The sequence below is a fragment of the Schistocerca serialis genome, chromosome 2, assembly GCF_023864345.2.
Source record: "Schistocerca serialis cubense isolate TAMUIC-IGC-003099 chromosome 2, iqSchSeri2.2, whole genome shotgun sequence".
Lineage (NCBI taxonomy): Eukaryota > Metazoa > Arthropoda > Insecta > Orthoptera > Acrididae > Schistocerca > Schistocerca serialis.
This window is the reverse complement of record NC_064639.1, coordinates 356,335,573-356,363,255: the sequence shown is the minus strand read 5'-3', so window position 1 is coordinate 356,363,255 and position 27,683 is coordinate 356,335,573. Positions and strand designations below refer to the sequence as shown.

Here is a 27,683-nt window from a genome sequence, read left to right as displayed (position 1 = left end):
CCAAATTGCGTGAAAATGTAATCACATGTCAGTTCTAGTGTAATATATTTGTCCAATGAATACCCGTTTATCATCTGCATTTCTTCTTGGTCTAGCAATTTTAACGGCCAGTAGTGTAATAATAAAGTCGTACCCCGTTGTCTGAGCTCTAATGGAGATGCTCCTGACAGCCAATAGGCAACGCTACCACGTCACGCGAGAAATGCCGAATAACACGATAGTTTAATGGGTACATAGAAGTCCTGCATGAAATAAACAAGGGGGAAAAAATGAAAATTCCACCCTTAGTTAGTGAAAATAAAAATCAAGTTCTTGGTATATTTTGATACTTTATGAGCATCCTGTGTGAAGCATCACTGTGGAGAGTCGTTCTGCAGCTGGAAGCGCAGCCTGTGGTATTCTGATGCGGCTGTCCATGATGTCAGGCTGTAAGCTGGGACCACTGTGCTGGGCTGCTGTGGCATACACTGACCGTCTGCGCCCAGAGTGTGTGTATGTGTGTGTGTGTGTGTGTGTGTGTGTGTGTGTGCGCGCATGCCTGCGTGGGCACACAGAAACAGCAAACACGCGCGACACGCACCCGCTGCTTTCATTATGTGACGTCGCGGCCGCTCCGCTGCGCTGACACCGCTACTGTGCGACCAGGCCTTCTCTGCGATGCGCTTAGAAACCGAAATCACTGCCGTCCGCCGGCCGCCGCACCTTTCATGTTGCGAGAGCAGCCCGTCACACTTCACTGGCGATCCGCGATTAACTCTGCCTCCATCACGCCGCAACTGATTTCAATGAGAAAGTACCCGACGGCCTGTAGCGGACGTCGTCCCTGCAGACTGGAAACCGAGCCTCGTATTCTGTCGTGAAAAAGTATTTCCACTTACGGAGAACGAATGAATGTCTCAGAGTACACTTCGTCTGTCATTCTGTTTGAAAGCCCTAGCGATGAAGAAACGAAATATTCAGTAACTGTCAATCTGCGCGCTCGCATATGCATCAACTAAATACGGAAAGTAAGGTCCGATTACGCGCGAAATGGAAACCACTATGAAAATCCGATGGAACTTTGCACAGATGTGTTGGGCAGTGTCCTTAGTGCGTCTGTCGATCGCTAAACGTTGCTCTTTTCAGTTCAGAGAGCAAAGTGATCACGTAGACAGCCCTTGAACAACAGTGTCTCCCGCCAAGTATGTGAATCTGGTGAGAGATTTCGCTTGAAGCTATGCAGCCCACATAACTCAAATGAAATGGGTTTATTTCTTCAAGACAATTTTGAACCGCATTCTTCAGGGGCAATGAGGACGCTCCCGAAGTGTTTTCGTAGGACGTGTTTCATCACCCATAATACAGCTCTTAATTGGCTCCCTCCGTTGTTCATCTCTGCTCACATGAACCGCTGGCCCCGAAGACATTTTGTCACAAACAACGAAAAGCAAAATGGCTCTGAGCACTATGCGACGTAACTTCTGAGGTCATCAGTCGCCTAGAACTTAGAACTAATTAAACCTAACTAACCTAAGGACATCACACACATCCATGCCCGAGGCAGGACTCGAACCTGCGACCGTAGCGGTCGCTTGGTTCCAGACTGGAGCGCCTAGAACCGCACGGCCACTACGGCCGGCCAACGAAAAGCAGATTGGTGGAAAGCACAGGCTGCTGATTTATGTGACGAGGGTTGTGGGAAGTTTGTACAACGCCCAAACAAATGTCTACGTCGGAGCGGTGATTATTTAGAGAGTTAGTTGGAAGGTGTGGCTAAAATTTTTGATTTTCACAGTGTTTTCATTTCCAATCGATCGGACTTTACTTCCCGAACAGCGCTCGTATTGTCTTGCACGTGTTCGCTGATATTTCAAAATACCGTTGACCTAGTTACCAAATTTATGTGCGGAACAGTTCTATACAATCCCGATATATGTTAGAACAGCGACCAACATAATCAGTCGCACTCTCACTTTGTCAAATGATTATTCACGCGGCACCCAGGCAACGCACTCGTCAAAAATATCATAATGATCAGTAGTTTTGTCTCTAAGGTTACTTCAACGCTTTCACTACCGACCCATTTTCGAAGTGCAAAAAATTAATGTATAGTTAATTTCATTAATAACGTCGTGAGAAGTAAGAAAGAGAATGGAACAATTACGAACAAATGTTTTCCGTCGTTTCGTTTTCCAGTGGTCAGAGAGATTGGACTTATGCGTCTCACTTGCATTTTGACTCGGGACCTACACAAGGTGAGCCAGGGAGAATGGTCAATTTTTAAGGATATGGCAGAAACGATTAATGGAAGCGAAAAAGTCTAGTAAACATGACATCTAAATGGCGCACCTTAAGAGCTATCAGCACTTCTTCGATAGTGTGCAACTAATCTCTTCTACTACGAGCTCTGTGCTTTCCACATTTTGATAGGCGTATGGCAGTATGGTCCAAAAGAAGAAGAAAACGTCAAATAAGCATAGGCTCACCTTAAGAGCTATTAGTGCAGCTTCATCATCGCTACTGTGAAAAGTTTCCCTTCTACTGAACAAGTACTCACATCTTTTAACATATGCATTTTAGAGCCCATGTTTAGTAGACAACTTTTTGTTATGCGGTCCATATTATCACCTGTCAAAGTATGGAAACCAAAGAGATCGCAGTAGAAGATATTTGTTTCATATTATCTAAGGTAAAGAAATACTCATAGCTCTTAAGATATGCATTTTGGATGTAATGTTTGCTAGACTTTTTTGGTTCGAATGATCGTTCCTGTTACATCGCTTAGTGCTGAATATTCCTCATGGGGCACCTTGCAAGTAATGAAATGAATGACAATCGCTTATTGCCATGCATGGAGTATCTTTTTACGGAAGTAATCGGATTGTATATTATGATCACAGATATTTGATATTTCGGTAGATTATTCCAAATGACAAGCTCTTTGCCCGCATCTCGTGGTCGTGCGGTAGCGTTCTCGCTTCCCACGCCCGGGTTCCCGGGTTCGATTCCCGGCGGGGTGGGGGATTTTCTCTGCCTCGTGATGGCTGGGTGTTGTGTGATGTCCTTAGGTTAGTTAGGTTTAAGTAGTTCTAAGTTCTAGGGGACTGATGACCATTGATGTTAAGTCCCATAGTGCTGAGAGCCATTTGAACCATTTTGTCAAGCTCTTTATTGGTATATGGGAATTTGAATGTCACATGTGGCCTACTTGTGGCGTGGCGTGAGAAAATGTTTGCAGGTTGACACATGGTACATGGCAATAATATGCAGCACTGGTTGTCTGGTAACCTATAGCGTGATATATACGCCCCAGTGGCAGTGAAAGAGTTAAAGCAGATGAGTGGATTTAGTTTGAGTGAGTAAACTTGGCGACGATGCTATCAGGAAATTCTTTGCTTTGGACGCTTTATCTCGAATGGGAATTTATTCAAAGTTGACGAAGTTCTACAAGAAATCTGCTCCATTTGCGACGGTTACGAAACACACAGCTGAACTGAAGCTTACTTGAGTTACAATGAAGCACACTACGAATATTCCAGAACTGAAACCGCTGGTGAAAATGTCAAGAAAGGAGGGATTAATCATGGAAATACAGAAGATCCTAGTAAGAACGGTGCCTTTCGTTACGGTTCGTTTCGTAAGAATGAGACAGTTAAGGAGCTTCTCATCAGACCCGAGTGGAAAACATTACAAAAGTGATGTTGCGCACGATTTAGAAGATTACCGGTAAAATTCCAGTAGAGTAATTTCCAAGACGAGGCTGACAATATACTACCTCCTCCTCTTCTTCTACGTCTTGCGAAGTGACCAAGACGCGATTGTAAAACTAAAGAAACTGCAGCTCCTACAGTAGTTTTTCACCCACACCAGTCGCGTAACGAAAAGGAAAGAGGGGCATAATAGTGGTCCCAAAGGTTTTCTGTACCACACATCTTAAGACGGCTCGAGAACTGTAGACATAGGCGTGGAAAGTGCCCAATATGTTATTTGATAAACGGGCTATGAAAGGTGTGAGAAATAGGACTAAATTTTGGATGCCTACGAAACTGAGGCGCAATAAAATTATATCACTTAGAACATGAAACCGCTCATAAACTCATACACCCGTACTCAACCAGCATTCAAAACGATGAATACACTGCTGTGTAGAACTTTTAAGACAAAATAGGTAAAGTAACATAACTTATTAGTGGAAATGAATGAAAGAGCGGGAGCGTGTTGTCAAAGGTATCCCAGTCGTGGGCAGAAGGTTGGACGCTGCATGGCGTGATATCAGCGTGACTATAGCGTCAAATGGGGCTGCCCATACAAATCGAGGCAGTTGAGTGTATGTCAGTCAACAAGCAGTGCACTGTAGTAGTGTTCTACATTACAACATGATCCAGAGACAGCATCTGGATCACTTTACGTATGGAAGAATCATCAGGGAACTGGAAGTAGAAGGAAGGGAGACGAACGGAGCGTAGGGGAGCGTTCTGAACCACACGCCCGAACGGAGGAGGTATTCGACGACGGTGAATTTTCAGCTTCTGCGTCCACCTCATGCCCCCAGCATCCTGCAACCCCCAAGTGCAATTACGTACCTGGCAGTTACACTCCAGTTCTCCTGTTGCCCTCCTGCAGGCCGGCTGACTTCCTGGCCTCTCTTTTCCGACGCTTGCAGAGTCTGAAAGCGTCGTCTTCTATGTAGCCAAAGCTCTGGTCGTTAGCTTCTCGTGAGGGTCAGATTTCCAGCCATGTGTTGCCACACGTCAAAACAGTGCACGTCTAGCCACGCCTATCGGTGATGTTTCAAGTGTACGTGGATATGGATGTAATTACCAAATGGGGAGAGGTTAACTGTTTCGACATTCGTTTCATAACTATTGAAAAGGCCACTATTGAAAGTAGAGCTTTTTTTTACATTTTTTTCTCTCTACAAGTAAGATAGGTAGATTTTTATTGAACTTCCAGTTCAAATGGTTCAAATGGCTCTGATCACTATGGGACTCAACTGCTGAGGTCATTAGTCCCCTAGAACTTAGAACTAGTTAAACCTAACTAACCTAAGGACATCACAAACATCCATGCCCGAGGCAGGATTCGAACCTGCGACCGTAGCGGTCTTGCGGTTCCAGACTGCAGCGCCTTTAACCGCACGGCCATTTCGGCCGGCGAACTTCCAGTTCATTTCAGCGAATTTTCATTTGTTCAAAAAATGGTTGAGAGGAGAAGTATATAGTGTACAGTTTGTTTACCATTCGCATTGTACTTCACAGCCTAATCGAAAGTGGACTGCCGAAGATACAGGCCATTGCAGAGCTCGGTTGTTTTCACTCAAACCGCAACAGGCTGTAAATGGAACAGACGGGCTCCCAGTCGGTATTAGTTGCGAGGTAATAACAAGTTAAGGAGTTACCTTAGAACGAAGGGGACTTCCAATAAACCTTGGTTGGAATCAGGGACATTTGAGATATTTTATTTCTGGGACATAATTTTGCAAATAGTAACACGAATCCCTGCTCTGGCGTGTATTCGTGTAACTGTATCTATTTAGAAGAGTAATTTCGATTACGTACTCGGTATTTTCATTGTACCTATCTAGTGTAATTCACCTAATGAAGCGATGTTCCAAGACACACATGTACTATGAAGTCGGCCTCAATACTCTCGTGAACGTGCTCATAAACCTCACCACAACTATACTCTAATTCGAAACACTCCGAAAACCCCTTCATCTGTGTCTGTGGAACTACGATCACAACCACAGGGGGAAGCATAACCACCCGAAACACTTTTTCTTAGCTACAATTAACAACCTATGTCAGGGTAAATTATGCACACGGACAACACAGTAGATGTCACTGCTGACAAAAAACGACCAATAGCCCTGCTACCCGTCCAGACTGTCGCTGAGGGTCCTTTTTATCCCCACGGCATTATCTTCTACCATCTGCCCTTACAACTGCCCCCTTCAATCACTTTCTGTCTACTATTGGTTCAAATGGCTCTGAGCACTATGGGACTCAACCGCTGTGGTCATCAGTCCCCTAGAATTTAGAACTACTTAAACCTAACCAACCTAAAGACATCACACACATCCATGCCCGATGCAGGATTCGAACCTGCGACCGTAGCGGTCGCACGGCTCCGGACTGCACGCCTAGAACCGCGAGACCACCGCGGCCGGCTCTGTCTACTATTTCCTAGATAGGATCGTATTAGTGGTTGATCGCACCCAAACATATGGACACCACAGACCCACATCCCGTGTCTCCTCAATTAGCATACTAACCTGTTCCGCAAAGGTGACAGTAGAATTTGTTTTTTGGCCACCATGCTAGTGCGGGTGTGGAAGGGATACGTTTCGTTTCTTTTTAAAATGTTCTGATGTAGACTCCAAGAATAAACCCGATCCACTGCAGTAAGAAATAGGTAAAGTAATTCGACACAGGGAAAGAAGATAAAACATTTGGTCATGACTTTTGTAACAATACAGAATTTGAAAGAGGGCATATATCTGACGAAAGAAGAAAATTTTAGCAACTCCAAGATGTTTCAATGGAGACGGAAAGGACATAAAAAGCATAACAGTGCAGTATTGACTTGTAGCCTATAAATGCACACACATCCATATGAAACACTAGTGTATGAAATACGAAACAAGTGAAACCACAGTATCGTGATGTGCACAACGACGTCCTACGTAGAGACTGTGATATTTTCCCCAGGGAAGTTCAAATACCGTAACTTTAGCTGAGACATTAATGTAATTCGGGAGCGAGTTTCCAAGTAAAAAAGAGCGATGTTGATTACAATATTTTCTGCAAATGTTAAATTACAGGGCGTGTATTGTCGAAGAAAATAGAAAAATCACGTAAGTGATAAGAATCAGAGAGGTATTAAAAGGAAGAGAATGAGTATTTGAGACGTATCAGCTATATAAACTACGTAAGAAACGCAGAAGCGCTTTCTTTCGGCAGACACGTATAATCGTAAGAAAGACAAACGAAGTTTCTTTTTGTATTGTTTCCTCTGCAAAAAGTTAAGTACGAGAAACTGACATAGCTGCACGAAAACAATAACCTGCGATGACAAACTGGAGCCGATGAAGAGTATCGTCCGGCGAGATGACCGACAATGTTTCTCCAGCGAGGGCGTCGCCTCACGTCGTATCTATATGTGAACGGCTTTGTCCTCCGTCCTTCTTGCCTTATGATGTACGTTATTACTCTTTCTACCTGCTGTAAATTACTTTAGAGCTAATAACATTTTTAGTGGCTATTTCCAGATGAAAATATACCGTACGTGTTTTTGCTAAGTTTCGGGTTCTTTATGATCTATGAAAGCTTGTCCCATTATCAGCCTTTATTCATTTTACTGTCTTACAGGATTTGTAGTGAGCCATGAATACACAACGTTATCTCCACCTACAACTATAATATTCGACAAGTCTTCCTGGTTTCCGTTGTACTTACAAGACGAACGTTGATGTACCACTAAAACGACTCAGATCTCTGTTTGTTGTCCTTACGGTCGCTATTTGAGACGTGTATTTGAGGGAAAAAATCGTACTGTAGTCTTTTTCAAACGACATTTTCCTGAACTTCATCAAGAACGTTTCGCAAAAAGAGCATCTTATTTCTTCCAAGAGTTCTCACATCACGGAGATTTTATCTCATACTAAGTAAGTCTATTGGTAACATAACTAATTCGTAGCCTCTGAAGTGCTTCGATGTGTTCGGTCAAATCAATCTGTTTCGGATCCCAAGCACTCGAGTAATCCTCAAAAATGAGTTGCAGAAACACTCAGTACGCGGTGTCATTTGTTCCTTGGGTTACGATATGCACTGTACAAGATCGTAACAAGTTTACCTGGACAAATTATGCTAACGATATTTTTTTTCCATAGAACTGTCGACATTGTATCATTGGCAAATTGTTCGTGACAGGAAAAAAAGGGAATATAATTAAATCAGAAAATTAAGATTTTATATGAAACTGTACAACAACTCAGAATGATAGAAAACGAAATTGCAAACATAACTGCTGTGATGTTAATGGGTTGGGTGGTACGAATCTCAACTTACAGAATGATGGATACTCAAGCACTCAGAAGTGAAAGTAAGTAAGCGGAACACCGTTAGCCATTTATTCTCTTAGCTCATGCGCAGAATCACAAAATAAAGTCAACGGATTTACGAGATTAAATTTCACGTTATCGCGTGTCCGCATTTGAGGAAGCTAAGCTTTCTCGGATTTCCTTGTGCTAACTTCGCTCCTGATAACTTTACAACTTTGTTTTAACAAGTCTCGTGAGAGTTAACGACGAGACACTACACTTTTTATTTCGAAGAGAGCTGTGAGCTACGCTCGTAAATTTTCTGTTTCGTATTTGTTTCACTACCGTGAAATATGTCGCCAAGTTAAGGTGGAAAGAGAGGCTTGGTGCGAGATTTTCTGGAGACAAAATGCATGAAAATGAGGATTTCAGCGATTCAGGGCCTTACAGCTAATAAAAAGATGTATAGATGTGGATCCCAAGTGACTGAAGAAGTTTAAATTCTGCAAGTTATTTACAAACGTAGAGGAACTGAGGTATGTGCTTTAAATGATGTAGTGAATTACAGTGAGAGTGATGAACTGCTAAATAATACGTTTGTGGTGGGTACAATAAATCAATTTTTTTTCTTTTTGCCTCAACAAATCATCGTGTTCCTTTCTATATTAGCCTCACCTGGATATTCTTCCATACACCACCCCAAATTTGTTCATACTTTTAAGGAAAGCTATTTGATTGAAACCAGTTTGTCAACAAAGACGCCATTAACCATTTTTGTGTGCTACGCCATATTAGCAAAATCAGTGAAAGCAGAAATTGCGGCATCAACTTCCATCATCAGGGACCAGAGACTTGTTTACATACATCTGTGGGCATCGAGAAACAGAGCCCGCAATAGCGAACAAAACAAGGAGTCAAATGTACACAACGACAAATAACATCCAGTTTAAAGATTCTTATTGGTAAATATAGTCGACAAGTCCACTTTTAACTATCAGAACAGCAGTATTACTCATTTATTTTTTACAATTTTATATAAGAAATTTTTGTGTACTTTGATGAATTAGAAGCCTTTTTTTTCGATTCAACGGTCATCTGACTGGTTTGATGCAGCCTGTCACGAATTTCTATCCTTCGCCAACCTCTTCACCTCTTGCAACCTACGTTCTCAATTATGAGCTGGATATATTCCAGTCTCTGTCTTCCTCTAATGTTTTTAACCTCTACAGTTCCCTCTAGTACCATGGCAGTTGTTCCCTGATGTCGTAATAAATGTGCTAACATTCTGCTCCTTGCTCTTGACAGTGTTTCCCATATATTGCTTTCCCCGCTGATTCTGTGGAGAACTTCCTCATACCTTATCTTATTAGTCCACCTAATTTTCAGTATTCTGTAGCGGCACCACATGTAAAATGTTTCGATTCTCTTCGGTTTCCGTTTTCCCACAGTCCAGATTCCACTACCACAGAATGCTGTGGTCCAAACGTACATTCTCAGAAATTTCTTTCTCAAATTAAGACTTGTGATTTTGTGCTAACAGACTTCTGTTGGGTAGGAATGCCCTTTTTGCTGGCGATAGTCTGCTTGCTGTGTCCACCTTGCTCCATCCTCCATGGGTTATTTTACTGCGTATGTAACAGAATTCCTTAACTTCAGTTGTTTCGTACCCATCTTGGTGTAAGGCATCTCGTTATTCTCATTTCTGATACTTCCAATTGTTTTCGTCTTTCTTCGATTTACTCTCATATCCATATTCTGTACTCATCAGAATGTTCATTATGTTCAACAGGTTCTGTAATTCTTCTTCACTTTCACTGCGGATAGCAATGCAATCAACGAATCATATCATTGATATCCCTTCCTTCTTGAATTTTAATTCCACTCTTGAACCCTTCTATTTCCATCATTGCTTCTTCGATGTGTAGATTGACAGTAGGATCAAAAGATTAAATCCCTGCCTTACAAACTTTTTTAATCCGGGAGCTTTCTTCTTGGTCTTCGGCTCTTACTGTTGCTTTTTGGTTCTCGTACAAATTGTTTATTACCCCTCTTTCCCTATAGCGTACTCTACTTTACTCAGAATTTCGAACATCTTGCACCAATTAAAACTGTCGAACGTTTTTTCGTGGTCGACAAATCTTATGAATAAGTCTTGCCTTTTCTTCAGTATTCCTTCCTTCATCAATCGCAAAATCAGAGCTGCCTCTCTGCTTCCTTTACCTTTACTAGAACTAAAGTAATCGTCATATGACAGATTTTTCATTTTATTTTCCATTCTTCTGTATGTTATTCGTGTGTTAATTTTCGCGCTTGTCGGCACTTGTAATTGTTGGAATGGTGTGGATGATATTCTTCCAAATGTCTAATGGCAGAGTCGTCAGCCTCATACATTCTACACACAAAGTTGAATGAATAGTCGTTTAGCTGCAACTTCCGCCATTGAGTTTAGAAACTCCGATGACTTATCTATCCCTTCTGTCTTATTAGGTCTTCAGTCTTCCAGAAGTCTTTTAATCTCTGATTCTAATACTACATCCCGTTTTTCATCCCTATCAACTACCAATTTTTCTTCTATCACGTCATCGGGCAGGTCCTCCATAGAGGCCTTCAATGCACTCTTTCCACCTATCCACTCTATCCTCAGTATTTAGAAGTGGAATCCAACTGAACTGTTAATGTTACAGCACTTGCTTTTAATAGAACCAAAAGTTATTTGGAATTTCGTATGCATTGATTCAGTTGTTGCGAAGGATCATTTCTTTTTCGATTTATTCACATTTTACATGTAAACATTTCGCCTTAGCTTCCCTGCAATACCTATTTATTTCGCTCCTAAGTGACATGTATTTCTGCATTCCTGAATTACCCTAGAAAATTTTTATTTCCATCTCACGTCGATCAACTAAGGTATTTCTTTTTTACCCACGGTTTGGTCACAGTTACCTTCCTTGCACATATTTTTTCCTTTCCAACTACTGTGATTGCCATTTTGAACCAACTTCTCTGGACAATGTTTCTTCCTGACTTGTCTCTTGAATTTAATCCTACTCTTTATCATTACTAAACTGGGATCCGAGTCTGTATCTGCTCCTGGGTACACATATCTGATTTCAGAATCTCTGCCTGACCATGATGTAATCTAACTGAAATCTTCTAGTACCTCCCGGCCTTTTCAAAGTATAGCTCCTCCTCCTCCTCCTCCTCCTCCTCCTCCTCTCGTGAGTCTTAAACACCGTTTTCGATATTATTAGCTGAAGTTTGATGCAGAACTTAAGTAGTTTTCTTTCTGTCTCGATCCTACAACAAACCCCTAACTCTTCAGTAACCCTTCCTTCTACTTCGTCCCCTAAAACCGTGTTCCAGTCCCCCATGACTATCAGATTTTCATCACCCTTTATGTACTGAATTACCCGGTCAATATCCTCATATACGTTATCTTTCTCTTCGTCTTCTGCCTGGTATGTCAGCATGTATACCTAAACTACCGTTGCCTGGTTTGGTTTGCTGTCGATTCTGATGAGAACAACCATATCACTGAATTATTCACACTAGATCCCTCTCTGCCCTACCTTGCTATTCGTACCGAGTCTTACTCCCGTTATATCAGTTTCTGCCACTGTTGATATTACCATGCACTCAGGTGACCAGTGATCTTCGTGTTCTTTCCATTTTGCTTAACTGATCTCCATTATATCTAGACTGAGCTCCAGTAGTTTCTTTTCATTTTTTCTAGGTTTCCTATCATGTTCAGATTTCTGGCATTCCGTATCCTTTCGTTGATTATTCAACATTTTTTCTGATGATCACCTCTCCCTTGCATGGTACCAAGACCGAATTACCCTTTTCGACTAACCTATATTTACCTCAGTGAGCCGTAGGAAAACTGCATGTATTTTAACAATCAATACAGACAATTTAGTTTTGAAAATATTTAATTTTAGGGTCCATTGTGCCCCAAAGTCTGATACAAAAATTGGAGTATGAACATTCCCAAGTGCCGCCAATAAGGATTATCAGCAGTGTCCATATGAAATCCAGTTGTATATTTTCTAATGTTACAGAACATTTTATTTGTATTTTCCGCTTAAAGTATGACATATTTTGAGGAATAATACAATTTTATTTGGTGTAAAGTTCTAGTTTCCATTCATGATCAGAGATTACTAGTTATACTTGCATATCATTATATGCAACCTGCATGTGTTTTGCACTCACAATCGTTATTAATTTTGATAAATAATTTCATTTCAGTAGCAGAGATTGTATATTTCAGTTATTGACCTTTCATCTCTGTCCTAGCATAGTCTTTGGCTATATTTTATATCTCCCTTGTTCCTCCATGATATCCGGCTATGTTTTGTATGTGAACATTTCGTATTTCATGAATTATGAAGCTCCAATAGCACATTACGAAAATAAGTAAAGGCAATAACAGGTTACCGGTGCTGTCAAAACACATTATTTTAGAATAGTTTGTTGCTGCTACCACGGGTTCTGAAGATACAATGGAACAAAAAACTCAATAATAGCGAGTCAATACCACGAATTATATTCTTATAGTGTGGAACATGATGAACTGTCTTCGTCCCCTCTAAAATGATGCTTTATTAGGTGAAGAGATACTGGAAAATGACAAATAACGAAATTTAGTTTTTTGTACTACCAATAACATAGTCTCAGATCGGAATGATAATATCTAAACGTATTTACAGACAATTAAGGCATGGACATATATTTGCGTTTAGATCTTTGGGTTTAAAATCACGTCCATAGGTAAAAAACGGAGACTACACATCAGCAGTATCATAAATTTTGATAACATAGTCCACGGAGAGCAGTGATCTGAGTGTATATTTAAAAACAAACAGCTGAGATGGAAATAATGTTCCTCTATTGACCGGTTTCTACAAGCCATCTTCTAAGAATTTTTTGGCCCCCTTCGGCTGTTGCTGGCGGTTCGTCAAGAGTTTTCGTGGTACGATCGTGGTATTACGAAAAATCCGAGGGGCCGTTACCAATAGGCATAGGCGGCCAATAAATTGTTAGAAGATTGCTTGTAGATAAGCCGAAACTGGTTAATAGAGGATTATTATTTCGATTTCGACTGCTCATTTTTAAACATTAACTGCACTCTCCAGTAGTTGACATATTACTTTAGCTAAACATGATTTTTCCAGAATAGTTTAAACACATGATCACATTCCACATTGACATAAGCATTGTTTGTTCGTTTGTGTGTGTGTGTGTGTGTGTGTGTGTGTGTGTGTGTGTGTGTGTGTGTGTGTGTGCAAATATTTTTTTAAGATGATGCGAAAAATTCAGATTGTTCAAATACTTTAGACCACAGTCGAGGTGGCTGGTATGGGGAACAGTGGGACTCGCTGATACATTTTAATGGTCGGTAATATTCTCTGCTGTGATTAGCAGTTTCTTTCTAAGGGATACTAGCTCTTTTTAATTTTCCACCACTGGCCTACTTGCTTCGTTTTAATGTATGGTAGAGATACTGCACTGTGATTGGCTGCTTCATTCTTAAGAGATGATAAAAAGATTTTTATAATTTCCTTGTCACCACCATCTTGAAATTTTCAAATTTGATGCCACCACCGTTTTGCTTTAATAAATTTTCCATCATCGTCTCTTGGCTTTGAAAGTTTTCACCACTACCAAGATCTTGTATTTTTAAATTTCCCACCAGTGTTATCTATGACTACATGTGTTCAAATGTGATAGTTAAAATCTCTTGATTGGTTGCGCTAATGAAATCCATCTTGATTTGTGACGTCATAGATAAGGGGAGGGAACTTGGTGGGTAATAGATGGGGGAGGGGAATGGTTTGAGTCGCCATGATGGTGTCATAAATCCAAAAAATTAATACTTTTTGACTAGCGCCAAAGAGTTGGGTCCTATGCTATGTCATGAATGTCCGATTTTTAAATAAATCAGGGATGCTGGACACTTACGTTACCTCATGAATAGCGTCACCACCATCCATAGCTCGAATTCGTATTAGGATATTTTCGGGCCATCACTGTACGTGGGTGTGCAAAGCATTTGATGTTGATACTCGTATCAGAATACTACTAACGGCACATTATGGCCGTCAGGCTAGTCATCCTTAATACTTAGTGGCAGACTTTTTCTGCCGACTTGGCCGTTAGCTATGTGCTACTAGCGTTTTTCAGTATTGTTTTAACAGATCCCACGATGGCAGAGAACCGGAACGGGTAATATCGCGAAATAAATAATAAACTGTTATCAAGACTTAACAATTATTAGCTAAGTCACATTTCAGGGTTTACCATAGACGCCAAAGACATGGATCGGAGCGGGTGTAATCATTTCGAAGTAACTGCTATCCACTGACAGAAGCTCAAAGCGGTGCTTACCCAATGATGATTGTTTATGTTACATAAATTCATTATCTTTACAACTGACAGCATCACTCCGCTCCGTTTTGCTATTCCGTAAGGAGAGGAGATCTGTGGTGTTCAGAAATTGTGAGTGCCATTTTTAATACGAGAGCGTGCTGAAAAGTGATGCTTCTGAATTTTTTATTCTGTTCTCAGTTTGTGTTGAGGTATTACATGTCATGCATATTACTATGTCGAATTTTCCACTTCGCTGTCGTAGGGTGCAATTCTCTGTTGCTAGAGGGATCTGAACTGAAGCGCGTACATGGCGCTGTGTAACGTAACTACGTCAGTGTAATGCGAGACTCTCAGAAAACTGGAATCTCGAATTAGAAGAGTTCATCTACACATGGAGCACCCTCTCATTCAGCATGACAATGCTACAACACACGCAGGCTTTGCAACATCTGCAGCCTTGGGTTCACTGTCGTCGCTCATCCTCCATACAGTCCTGACTTAGCCTCATCCGATTTTTACCTGTTCCAAATCATAAAGAACACCCTAGAGGATCTCATTTGTGGTTATAAGGCGCTACAAGCAAAGGTGAAGTTGTGGCTGCATCAACAAAGTCAAGTATATAGAGCGTTGACATCAAGGAACCGGCCTCTCGTCGGGAGAAATGTGTTTGCCGCCAGAGTGCCTATGTTGAGAAATAAATATGTAGACATGAAGAATAAAGATGGGGAGTATTCATAAAATTTTCTTTATCTGAAAACCCTTAAGAATTTCCCCATAAAAATCAGAGGGTTTACTTCCAGCACGCTTTTGTAACAGGTGAAAGAAACGAGTTACAGATGAACACGTTATGGGTATAGGGCAGATGATTGAAATACGTAACTCTGGAAATAAATGTTAAGGGAAGTCCTCTCTTCCGAGACGCGTTCTGTGTTACGTATGATCGAATTACTACGACGGCGAGAGCAGCACCAGTCTAGTGCTTCGTACGGTACGTGCATCAGTTGTTTCTTGTTTGTCATCCTGAGAATGCAGTTCTCGCGGAGTACTTATTTCGCTGATTTGGAGGAAGCAATGCCGTACAAGGTGAATAAATATTGAATTACATGAAATACTTGCGTGTACTGTATTGTTCAATAGTACATACGGTTTGTGCGATATACAGCTGGCAAAATTAACATGATAGTCTGTATACTTCTGGTGTTCTGAAGCCAGTATAATTTTTTACGGGCCTTATGGGTTGCCGAATTTTTGCTGGAGGACTGAAGACTGAATCGACTGTATGCCTCTTTAGGAGCAGGCTAATCTTTTGCAGTACTTAGCGGACGAGGGCGTGACGAATGCGCGACGAAAACAAAACATATATGCGCTGGAATGAACATCAGACGGCTGTATCGATGTGTAAGAACGGCAGCAGTAACAACGAGACAGTTGCCACTTTATGTATGTGAATCTTTCTGGAGATGGTTGCGGGACTCGGCTGTCCGATACAGGATGTCAAATTAAATACCTTTCAGCAGTCTAGTTTTCAACCTTATTTTATTTGGCTAGCAGTTTCAGCGTTTTACTACGCCAGCTTCAGGCTTCTGACCGACGTTTAGGAAGATTCTACGTCGGTTATGATCACGAAGTTACCTCTTTGGCTATTTGACGGCGGCTGTTAAGTCGAGAAAATTTTGTCTGTAAATGTAGACGTGAAACCATGTATTCGTACCGCTGTGTCGTTGTGTACATTCGCTGAGCTGCTTAATGTGGCCCTCTGCAGTCTCAGTATGTGAAACAAAGTGGACAGTCACTGACCTGCACTGGAAGCTGCCGGACTGCAGTGAGAGCCTGGAAGGGCTGGCGTCGACGTGCAGTTGGAGGCGCGTGCCCGAGGGCGGCGTTAAGGGGCTGCTGTGCGCTGCCCCCGGGGGCGGCGCCGGTGCCACCCCCACCCCAGGACCCGGACCCGGTCCAGGCCCAGAGCCCGGCTGCCATGGCGGCGGTGGTGGCGCCTCCTGTGGACAGAGAAAGCGTCAACATGACATTAGGTGCGGTACAGTCAGGTACAACGCAAAACATAATATGACAGGTGTTTTTCTATTCTATCGCGTGAGCCTTGCCCCGCAGTTATGCAGGGTCAGCCACCGTTAATCAGATTTGGCATGTTAATGTTTAAGGGGTGGCTGGATGCCCTTCCTTCCGCCACCCCGTACCCCCCGGGACGGAATTAGTGTACCCAAACTGTCTGTGTCAAGTGTAGTCCATGGAATAGTGCGAATGTGTCAGATGTCTGCGAGCCGTGTAACTAAGGCGGAACATGGGGACCAGCCCGGTATTCACCTATCGGGATGTGGAAAACCGCCTAAAAACCACATCCAGGCTGGCTGGCCGGCACACCGGCCTTCGTCGTTAATCCGCCGGGCGGATTCGATCCGGGGCCGGCGCGCCTACCCGAGTCCAGGAAGCAGAACGTTAGCGCTCTCGGCTACCCTGGTGGGTCATAATATGACAGGTGTTTGCCAGACGCAAACAAAAATTATATCAAAGGGTGATGCTAGAAAGAGGCAGACGCATAAGATGTGAGACCTATAGTCATGCACAGGATATCTACAGACAAACCCCATGCAACTTCCTGGCAGATTAAAACTGCGTGCCCGACCGAGACTCGAACTCGGGACCTTTGCCTTTCGCGTGCAAGTGCTCTACCATCTGAGCTACCGAAGCAAGACTCACGCCCGGTACTCACAGCTTTACTTCTGCCAGTACCTCGTCTCCTACCTTCCAAACTTTACAGAAGCTCTCCTGCGAGCTTCTGTAAAGTTTGGAAGGTAGGAGACGAGGTACTGGCAGAAGTAAAGCTGTGAGTACCGGGCGTGAGTCTTGCTTCGGTAGCTCAGATGGTAGAGCACGTGCCCGCGAAAGGCAAAGGTCCCGAGTTCGAGTCTGGTCGGGCACGCAGTTTTAATCTGCCAGGAAGTTTCATATCAGCGCACACTCCGCTGCAGAGTGAAAATCTCATTCTGGAAACCCCATGCAGTTCACGTAAACTAGACTGGAAACGATTTGTAATGGCACAAACACAATATACGGACGGAACCATACTAAATACTGATAGTTAAGATAGAAGCCCCATTAGTTCTGGGAACGCTAAAGAAAGTTGACACCCCATTAACGAGGGAATGGAGGAAACGGAGGTTGTGCTGTATAGGGCGCTCCCTCAAAAAGTCATCTATACAGACACACAATATCCCGCAACACTAAGAGAAGACCTACACACACCGTAAAATACTGCTACTGCCACCTGTTATATGGGCAAGAAGAGGTTGCGCTAGCAATCACAGAGCTCAAAAACAAAAAATCACTCGTAACAGACGGTATCCATTCAGAAACAGTGAAAAAACTAGCACCGCAGATCCCCCCGTTTATGACAACGTCACTGAACGATGCCTTATGGCTGTTGGTGTTCCTAGAGTATGGAAAACCTCCAGAGCAGTTACTATTAAGAAATCAACAGACATGGATCCTTCAGATCTTAGGACCTACAACCCTATGTGTCTGATAAATACTCTCGCAAAGATTCACATGAAGCCACTGAGTAAGCGTTTGCAAACCCGCAGACCTCTCAGGGACATGAGCCAACACCAGTTCGGCCGCAGAACCGACAAATCTACAGATGATACAGTCAACCACGCCTATACATAATTAATAACATAACACAGAAATACTTCATAGCAATAATGAGTGACATTTCCGAGCTATTCGGTAACCACTGCTGGCCTTTGTTGTTACAAAGGTTAAAACAACTGTATGTACCGCAGTTATTCTACAAAGTTTCCTAGACTACAGTAAAGACCGAATAGTCGAATGACCGACGGATAGCCAAAAAGTAATTAAAAGCAATCATGCAGGCAGAGCAACGACGGCTATGAGTAGTCATCTTAGGCATTAATAACCACTTCAGCTGTGTTTAGCAATCCAATAATGAAGGACAAGCCGGCCGAAGTGGCCGTGCGGTTAAAGGCGCTGCAGTCTGGAACCGCAAGACCGCTACGGTCGCAGGTTCGAATCCTGCCTCGGTCATGGATGTTTGTGATGTCCTTAGGTTAGTTAGGTTTAACTAGTTCTAAGTTCTAGGGGACTAATGACCTCAGCAGTTGAGTCCCATAGTGCTCAGAGCCATTTGAACCAATGAAGGACAAAATACGGCTGAAGCAGTTGTTAATACCCAAGATAATTAAAAGTATTACCAAAGACTGTCCTTAACCGTCAATCTGTGACCCCATCTTCTGGAACATAACGATCGACCCACTCCTAAAACTTCTAGATGGGAATGACGGGTAAGACGGGATTGTCTCCTACGTAGATGACCTATTAGTTGTAGTCACTGTAAACAACTTCTACCACATAGGAGATAAAACCAGCAGAATATTACAAACAACTACACAATGCTGTCGCAAGAACAAACTCAGGATAGACTAAAACAAAACAACATGCACATTACTGAATGGATAACGCCACAGAAATCCTTCGATTAAAGCAAGGAAGACAATCATTAAATGAGCATAAGTAACATGATGTCTTGTGGTACGTACCGGTTAGAAATTGAGTTTCGACGAACACATAACGGCAACAATAGACAAAGCAGAAAAAATACATTAACTGTTGGAGATACATTAATTACAGTATAAACTACCTCTACCAGTCGTAGGACAGATAACATACGACGTGATCTAGTGAGGCTAAATTCGAAACTCTATGGACTACTTCTGCTCGGAAATACCACTGTGAGCTCTTCGAATCAGTAATAACCTTCACAGAAAGCACTTGGACACACAGACTTAACCTAGACAGCAATAAAACATCAGACAGGCTAAGGCAGAGAAGAGACCTAATTAGCCTATCAGGAGCCTGCGGCACCACCTCAGTAAATGCACTGTCCGTAGTGGTCGCAATACACTATGTGATCAAAAGTATCCGGACACCTGAGTGAAAAGTTCGTGGCGCCCTCCAATGGTAATGGTGGAATTCAGTATGGTGTTGGGTCACCCTTAGCCTTCATGACAGCTTCCACTCTAGCAGGTATACGTTCAGTCGAGATCTATAAGGTTTCTTGGGGAATGACAGCCCATTGTTCACGGAACGCTGCACTGGGGAGAGGTATTGATGTCAGTCGGTGAGGCCTGGCACGAAGTCGGCGTTCCAAAACATCCCAAAGGTGTTCTATAGGATTCAGGTCAGGACTCTGTGCAGACCAGTCCATTACAGGGATGTTATTGTCGTGTAACCACTACGCCACAGGCCGTGCATTATGAACAGGTGCTCGATCGTGTTGGAAGATGCCATCGCCATCCCCGAATTGCTCTTCAACAGTGGGAAGCAAGAAGATGCTTAAAACACCAATGTAGGCTTGTGCTGTGATGGTGCCACGCAAAACAACAAGGGGTGCAAGCCCCTCCATGAAAAATACGACCACACCATAACACCACCACCTCCCAATTTTACTGTTGGCACTACAGTCGCTGAAAAATGACGTTCAGCGGGCATTCGCCACACTTATTGTGTATCGTGATTCGTCACTCCACGGAACGTTTTTCCACTCTTCAGTAGCCCAATGTTTGCGCTCCTTACACCAAGCGAGGCACCGTTTGGCATTTACCGAATTGATGTGTGGCTCATGAACAGCCGCTCTACCATGAAATCCAAGTTCTCTCACCTCCCGACTAACTGTCATAGTACTTGCAGTGGATCCTCATGCAATTTGGAATTCCTGTGTGATGGTCTGGATAGATGCCTGCGCCACCCGCTGTGGCCGAGCTGTTCTAGGCGCTTCAGTCTGGAACCGCGCGACCGCTGCGGTCGCAGGTTCGAATCCTGACTCGGGCATGGATGTGTGTCATGTCTTTAGGTTAGTTAGGTTTAAGTAGTTCTAAGTTCTAGGGGCCTGATAACCTCAGATGTTAAGTCCCATAGTGCTCAGAGCCATTTGAACCATTTGATAGATGTCTGCCTACTACACATTACGACCCTCTTCAACTGTCGGCGGTCTCTGTCAGTCAACAGACGAGGTCGGTCTGTACGCTTTTGTGCTGTCGTGTCCACGTTTTCACTTCACTATAACATCGGAAACAGTGGTCCTAGGGATGTTCAGGAGTGTGGAAATCTCGCGTACAGAAATATAACATAAGTGACGCCCAATCCCCTGACTACGTTCGAAATCTGTGAGGTCTGCGGAGCCCCCCATTCTGCTGTCTCACGATGTCTAATGACTACTGAGGTCGCTGATATGGAGTATCTGGCAGTAGGTGGCAGCATAGTGCACCTAATATGAAAAAAGTAATTTCTTGGGGGTGTCCGGATACTTTTTATAGCATAGTGTACGCCCGATAGATCTCACAATCAAATACAGAGCTACAAGTTTCTGGTTAAGGATGTGGAGACTAGATGAGGTTCACACAATAATTAGTGTACCGATACAGACGACATATCGCATTCCAGTCACGGTATGATACATTTCTTAACTGGACACGGATCTTATCCCACGCACTGAAGCCGCATGAGTCGGAGACTGACACACTATCGTCTTCTGCGGGCAATATGCGAACAGTAGACATAACCCTACACTTAGACTACACAGAAAGAGAATTACATATGTACACAGGAATATGAGACCAAGAACAACGGCCACAATTAAATGCATTAACAGACAGTATTTCAAAACAACACCTGAATAATACCTGCGAACACAACATAACATACTCAGCGCAACAACAATCTCCAGTCCAGAGGGTGACCCACAGTGACGGCGACAACAGTGACACTGAAGAACATGAGGAGGAGGAGGCAAATGAGATGTAACAGTAAATAAGACGTCTAGAATTATGAATACCCCAAAATATACTGACAAATTGTACATACCAGTCAAATAAAAGTTAAGGTTAGTGTATCACAGACTAAAGGTAGTTTAAAGTGCTGGCGATCTAGGCAAGAGTGTACCAAATTTTATACATGAATGAATATATAATATTAATGCACAGGAGTAACAATACCTTTCCCTTACTAATATAAACTATTTTGTTGTGACTGGCGGTCAACAGCCTAACAAACCATTCCGTGATATGTACCGCCAGTCACGATAGGGGATGTCAATAACAAATCTCACCTCTATCCTACCACCTTTTTACATTATTCTTAAAACAACAGAATATTATTTATATTTCAACTTAAATTATTTATTATTTAAAAAAGTATTTATTACGTGCAAAATGTTGTAGATAGAACAAAGCAAATGACAAAAAATACGTAAAATTAAAGCTGTAATGGCTACGACTTGTTCTAAAATATCAGGTAATGCTTCTTTAAATTTGCAGTAAATGGATAAATCAATAAATATCGCAGGTGTGTAGGCTGCATTACCAGAAAGAGGTGACTTAACGCCACATAGTCACGCACGTTAGCACGAATTTCCGGGACTGTGGGAAGGGCGCCCACCCCGGATGGAAGCCGCCCGGTGGATTAACAACGAAAGCCGATGGGCCGACCGGTCTGAATCTGGTTTTTAGGCGATTTCCCATATTCAGCTAGGTGAATACCGCGTTGGTACCCACGTCACGCCTGAGTGTCGCTATTCGAAACCATTTCGAGATCGTTCTCGCACTTTCAGACGGAATAACACTAATCGCTGAGAGATGGAATACATAAATTCCATCCCGGGAGGCGAAGAGACGATGACAAGAAGGGCATTCGCCAACCCCATACCACTAACACTGCCAAATCCAGATTAACATGATGATCCCATGAAGATAATGTCAGGAACAAGATTTCGAGAAGGAAATCAACAATTAATGTGCTGTTTTCCCTCAATGGGCGTACATGCAGGCGAAATAAAATTAATTTGCACTGTTATTAAAACTATCATGTGCAGTGGTTACCACTCAGGGCTCACACTCGGGAGGACGACGGTTCAAACCCACGCCCGGTCATTCTCATTTAGGTTTTCCGTGACTTCCATAACTCGCTTTAGGTGAACCCCTGGATGACTGCTGTGAAACGGCACGGCTGTCGTCCTTCCCTAATGAGATGGGGCCGATGATCTCCCTTTTTGGTCCCCTGCCCCGAATCAACCAACCAACCAACTTAGCTCCGACGTAATGCATTGACAACTAAGTAGAACAGTGTTCTGACCAAGACTAACACTTGCAACAATTTGAAGACATTGCACAGGTGCCGTTTGTGGTGAAAATAGAGCGCAAACTGCAGGTTTGGCGAGCATCTGTATTTATGTTCAAACATGCATTTCTCGCCTTACTTCGAAACCCCGTAGTTGTAGATACAGAAAATGTATGGGAAAGTCTAAGTTACTGACCACAATTGCGGCGTTATCATAACGCAGTAAACTTCGAGTGTTACTGAGTAAACGGAGGGAACACAGTAACCCAAGAATACACGCAGAGTTAAAAAGTAGAACGATGGAAATTTGTAAGTAGGCTGTTTAGGTTTTCTTACTGCATGAAAATCACTGGCTGTGCTGTGTGCAGTCTGTGGCTAGTTTGCATTGTTGTCTGCCATTGTAGTGTTGGGCAGCGGCAGCTGGATGTGAGCAGCGCGTAGCGTTGCGCAGTTGGAGGTGAGCCGCCAGCAGTGATGGATGTGGGGAGAGAGATGGCGGAGTTTTGAAATTTGTCATGAACTGCTATATATATATATATATATATATATATATATATATATATATATATATATATATATATATATAACCTTACCAGAGTTAAAATTAAATTCACTCCAAAAAGGAAACGCCAAAGGAAATCACCACTAATTCCCAAATTTGACTTGAAAAATATCAAGGAATCAGAAATTACAGAAGCATGGGATAAACAACCAACAAACAACTGGAAAGATTTCCGAACGAAAATTATACAGAAAGCAAGAGATTTGATTCCGTTAAAGAAAATATCCAAGCATCCATGGTGGAATTCGAATTGTGATAACGCATTAGAAGAGAGACAACAAGCCTTTTTAAATTACAATTGTGACAAATCAGAAACCACACAACAAACATTTTTCAAAGTGAGAAAACAAACAGCTAAAATACTTAGACAAACTAAAAGAAAATACCTTAATGAACAGCTAAACACAATTGAAGAAAACTTTAAGAACCACAACACTCAAGATTTTTATAAAATATTCGCAAATCAAATCAAAGGATACACTCCACAAAATCTCTGCTTCCGGAAACAGAATGGAAAATTGGCACTAACTAACAAAGAAAATTGCCAAGAACTAGCTAAATATTTCTCACAACTCCTAAATTGCCCACAACCAAGTACAAGATTCCCCAGATTACAACCAGAACACACGAATGAGACTTCACTACCACCATCTCAAGAAGAAATTTATAGTCACATTAGAAAACTCAAAAATAATAAATCATCGGGAGAAGATGGAATTGTAGCTGAACTACTGAAAAACCTTGGTCCAAATTCGTTAAAAGAGATCACTAGCATCATCAAAGAAATTTGGCAGACAGAAAATATCCCAGAGGAGTGGAAGTGTGCACTAATTCACCCATTGCACAAAAAGGGAGAAAGATCAGACGTAAACAACTACAGAGGCATTTCACTTTTACCAGTTACCTACAAAATTCTATCTGCATGTCTCCTAAAGAGGGCACAAGAACAACTAGAACATACAATTTCAGACTACCAAGCAGGCTTTCGTCCTAATAGATCATGCCCGGAACAGATATTCAACCTTAAAACTATTTTAAAGATTAAAGCAATCAGGTCAAAACCAATAATCTGCACATTCGTTGATTTCAAAAAGGCATACGATTCCATAGACAGACAGTCTCTATGTCACATTCTCGAAGAACGAGGCCTAGACACTAAAACCCGAAAACTAATTGAACAAACACTAACAGAAACCAAATCAAAAATTAAATTCAGAGGGGAAATTTCGGAACCATTCTCAATTAAAACAGGAGTAAGACAAGGAGATGGGATCTCACCACTATTATTCAATATAGTTTTGGACAAAGTTATGAAAGAGTGGGAAGTAACACTAAGGAAACAAAGCTTTTGGAAGCCAATTGAACTAGGAAGAGGTAAAGGAAAATTGAACATCCCTTATTTAGCGTTTGCAGATGACTTGGCAATTATAACTGACAGTGAAGAAACAGCAGTAAAACAAATTGAGACACTTAAAGAATGTGCTGAGAAGGTTGGCCTGCAAATCTCCTTTGAGAAGACAGAATTCATCTGCTCAAAATTAGATATTTCGAAACTAAAAACAAAGTATGGTGAAATAACTAGAGTCAAGCACTTTAAGTATCTCGGTGAAGTTATTGAACCAACAGGACTTGAGAAAATAGCACAAAAAAACCGATTACAGAAAATCAAGAAAGTATTCGGACTTATTCAAAATATATATAACAAGAAATGTCTATCAAAAGGCACTAAAATCAGACACTACAACACAGTCATCAAACCAACAGTCACATATGCAAGTGAAACACTCTCCCTGAATAGAAAATTAGATTTACACGAAATTAAGAAAGTAGAGAGAAAAATTATTAGAAAAATCCTAGGACCACGATACACACAAGATGGATACAGGCTGCAGACTACCGAGACAACCGAAAAAATATCAAACATCGAGGCAGATATCAGGAAGAGGCGGATGAAGTTTTATGGACATATAGACAGATTACCTGGAAACAGGTTAACTAAACGTCTATTGGACTATATGACATCACTTAAGGCAACAATACCCTGGGTAACTGAAGTTAAGAAGGATTTGAAAAAGGCAAAAATTGACATAACAAACACATCAGACCGGGATACATTCAGAAGAAAAATCGACAAGTGGAAGTTTACTCCAGAGACGGAATCTAAACCTTTCCGACCAAAGTGGACCGAAGAAAGGAAGAAGGCCTTTGGGGAGGCAATGAAGAAATACTGGGGAAATAAGAAGAACATTAAGAAATGTTAATCACCTGCTTATCGTTCTCCCATGGGGACATTCGCTAATAATAATAATAATATATATATATATATATATATATATGATGATATTAAGGTAAATACATTGTTTGTTCTCTATTAATATCTTTCATTTGCTAACTATCCCTATCAGTACTTAGTGCCTTCCATAGTTTGAATCTTTTATTTAGCTGGCAGTAGTGGCGCTTGCTGTATTGCAGTAGTTTGAGTAACCATGATTTTTGTGAGGTAAGCGATTAGTGAAACGCATAGGTTAATGTTAGTCAGGGCCATTTTTTTGTAGAGATTTTTGAAAGTCAGATTGCGTTGCGCTAAAAATATTGTGTGTCAGGTTAAGGACAGTCATGTATAATTGTTCTAAGGGGACGTTTCAAATTTTGTAGCTCACCCAGGGAGTGATCTCCCAGAGTTCTCGGCCGGCCGCGGTGGTCTAGCGGTTCTCGGCGCTCAGTCCGGAACCGCGCGACTGCTACGGTCGCAGGTTCGAATCCTGCCTCGGGCATGGATGTGTGTGATGTCCTTAGGTTAGTTAGGTTTAAGTAGTTCTAAGTTCTAGGGGACTGATGACCACAGATGTTAAGTCCCATAGTGCTCAGAGCCATTTGAACCCAGAGTTCTCGGTGTTGGCTAGAGGCATAAACAGTTTACGTTTTCGAATAAATGTTTATTAATCCCAGAAGCTCACAGTATTTAGTTCCAATAAACACATCGTCATGGCGTCACGATTTTTCATTTAATAATGGTAACTACTCGCAATCTTATTAACAGACACAAATTAGCAGCCTACAGGATGATGGTGCTACCGAATGCGAGGGACATCGCCGGAAGAAACTGGAACACGGAGCAGGTAGGAAACTGTCTAAATACTTACTCAAGAGGTTATTTCAAGGCGCACTTAACATCACCTTCTTCAGTGAAATGGTTTGGCCAGTGCATCTGTACTCTGTCGGGGTCACCGCTCACGCCCGAAGCGTCTGCATTTAAATAGCGATGTTAGGGCTGAGGAGTGACAGGAATGTAGGAACTTGTGCGTGTCTTAAATTGTCCAGCTCCTTTTTTCATTGAGTAAGTTGACAATGAATTTTGTTGCAATAATGTAGTATATTTCATGACATAATATCACTACAGCCAACCGGCGTTGTTTGAGCTAAAAAGATTAACTTGTTCCTAGTCTTAGGCATTTCCCAATGGCTTCCGGAAGTTTTACGTGAATATCTACAGAGAGTCCATGTCGAAAATTCGAAGATTTCCATAGATGGTAAGCCGCGAGGGATTAGCCGAGCGGTCTGGGCGCTGCAGTCATGGACTATGCGGCTGGTCCCGGTGGAGGTTCGAGTCCTCCCTCGAGCGTGGGTGTGTGTATTTGTCCTTAGGACAATTTAGATTAAGTAGTGTGTAAGCTTAGGGACTGATGACTTCAGCAGTTAAGTCCCATAAGATTTCACACACATTTGAACATAGACGGTACACGTAGCCAGGCAACGGTTCGTATGTGGACGATGGAAATTCTTACATGGACTCCAAGAGATAACGTCGAGACGACAATTGAAAGAGAGATAGGTACACGACATTAGGAGAAATTTTTGTAACAACATGGCTGTGTATCACTTAAAACCCGAACGTAATGGATCAAATGGCTCTGAGCACTATGGGACTCAACTGCTGTGGTTATAAGTCCCCTAGAACTTAGAACTACTTAAATCTAACTAACCTAAGGACATCACACACATCCATGCCCGAGGCAGGATTCGAACCTGCGACCGAACACAATGAAAAGTATACAGGGGCCTTTAGTTAGTGTAATATATCAGTTGGTTAATTATGAAGATGATAGTAAAAATACGTCCGCAACTCGTGGTCTTGCGGTAGCGTTCTCGCTTTCGGCGCACGGGGACCCGGGTTCGATTCCCTGCGGGGTCAGTCATTTTTCCTGCCTCGAGATGACTCGGTTTTGTTGTGTCGTCATCATCATCATCATCATCATTCTTCCCCACTACGGTTGGAGAAAAGCAATGGCAAACCACTTCCACTGGGATCTTACCTAGTACAGCGGTGCATGTCTCCCTCATCGTCCCCTGCACTCCACGAAGTATGGGACAAACATCATCAGTGATAGTCGAAGATGCGTTGGTACTGAAGTATAGCGGCCTGAAAACGGTGTCAGCATAACAATTTACTTATTGAGTTCGTTATATTCTGACTTTATGTCCTTCGCTCACTCCTATTTACAGGTACCAACATTATTGCTCTCTTCTCTGCTTGTGAATACCGTGACCATTCGGCAGAATTTTGAAAACATCTCGGACGGT

At 42.2% G+C, this 27,683-nt stretch overlaps 1 protein-coding gene across 1 annotated transcript in view; it reads right to left on the bottom strand.

Annotated features, from left to right (window-relative positions):
* The window catches only part of LOC126455984 (uncharacterized), a gene marked incomplete at its 3' end in the record, with an annotated part of 1,226,620 nt that extends 1,200,531 nt beyond the window's left edge, over positions 1–26,089 (bottom strand). Inside the window, exons 1-2 of the mRNA XM_050091741.1 lie at positions 26,060–26,089; positions 16,190–16,389 (exon numbers count right to left, since the gene is read on the bottom strand). Coding sequence (XP_049947698.1) covers positions 16,190–16,389; positions 26,060–26,089 — 230 coding nt within the window. The remainder of the gene's footprint in view (positions 1–16,189; positions 16,390–26,059) is intronic.
* Between the last annotated feature and the right edge of the window lie 1,594 nt (positions 26,090–27,683).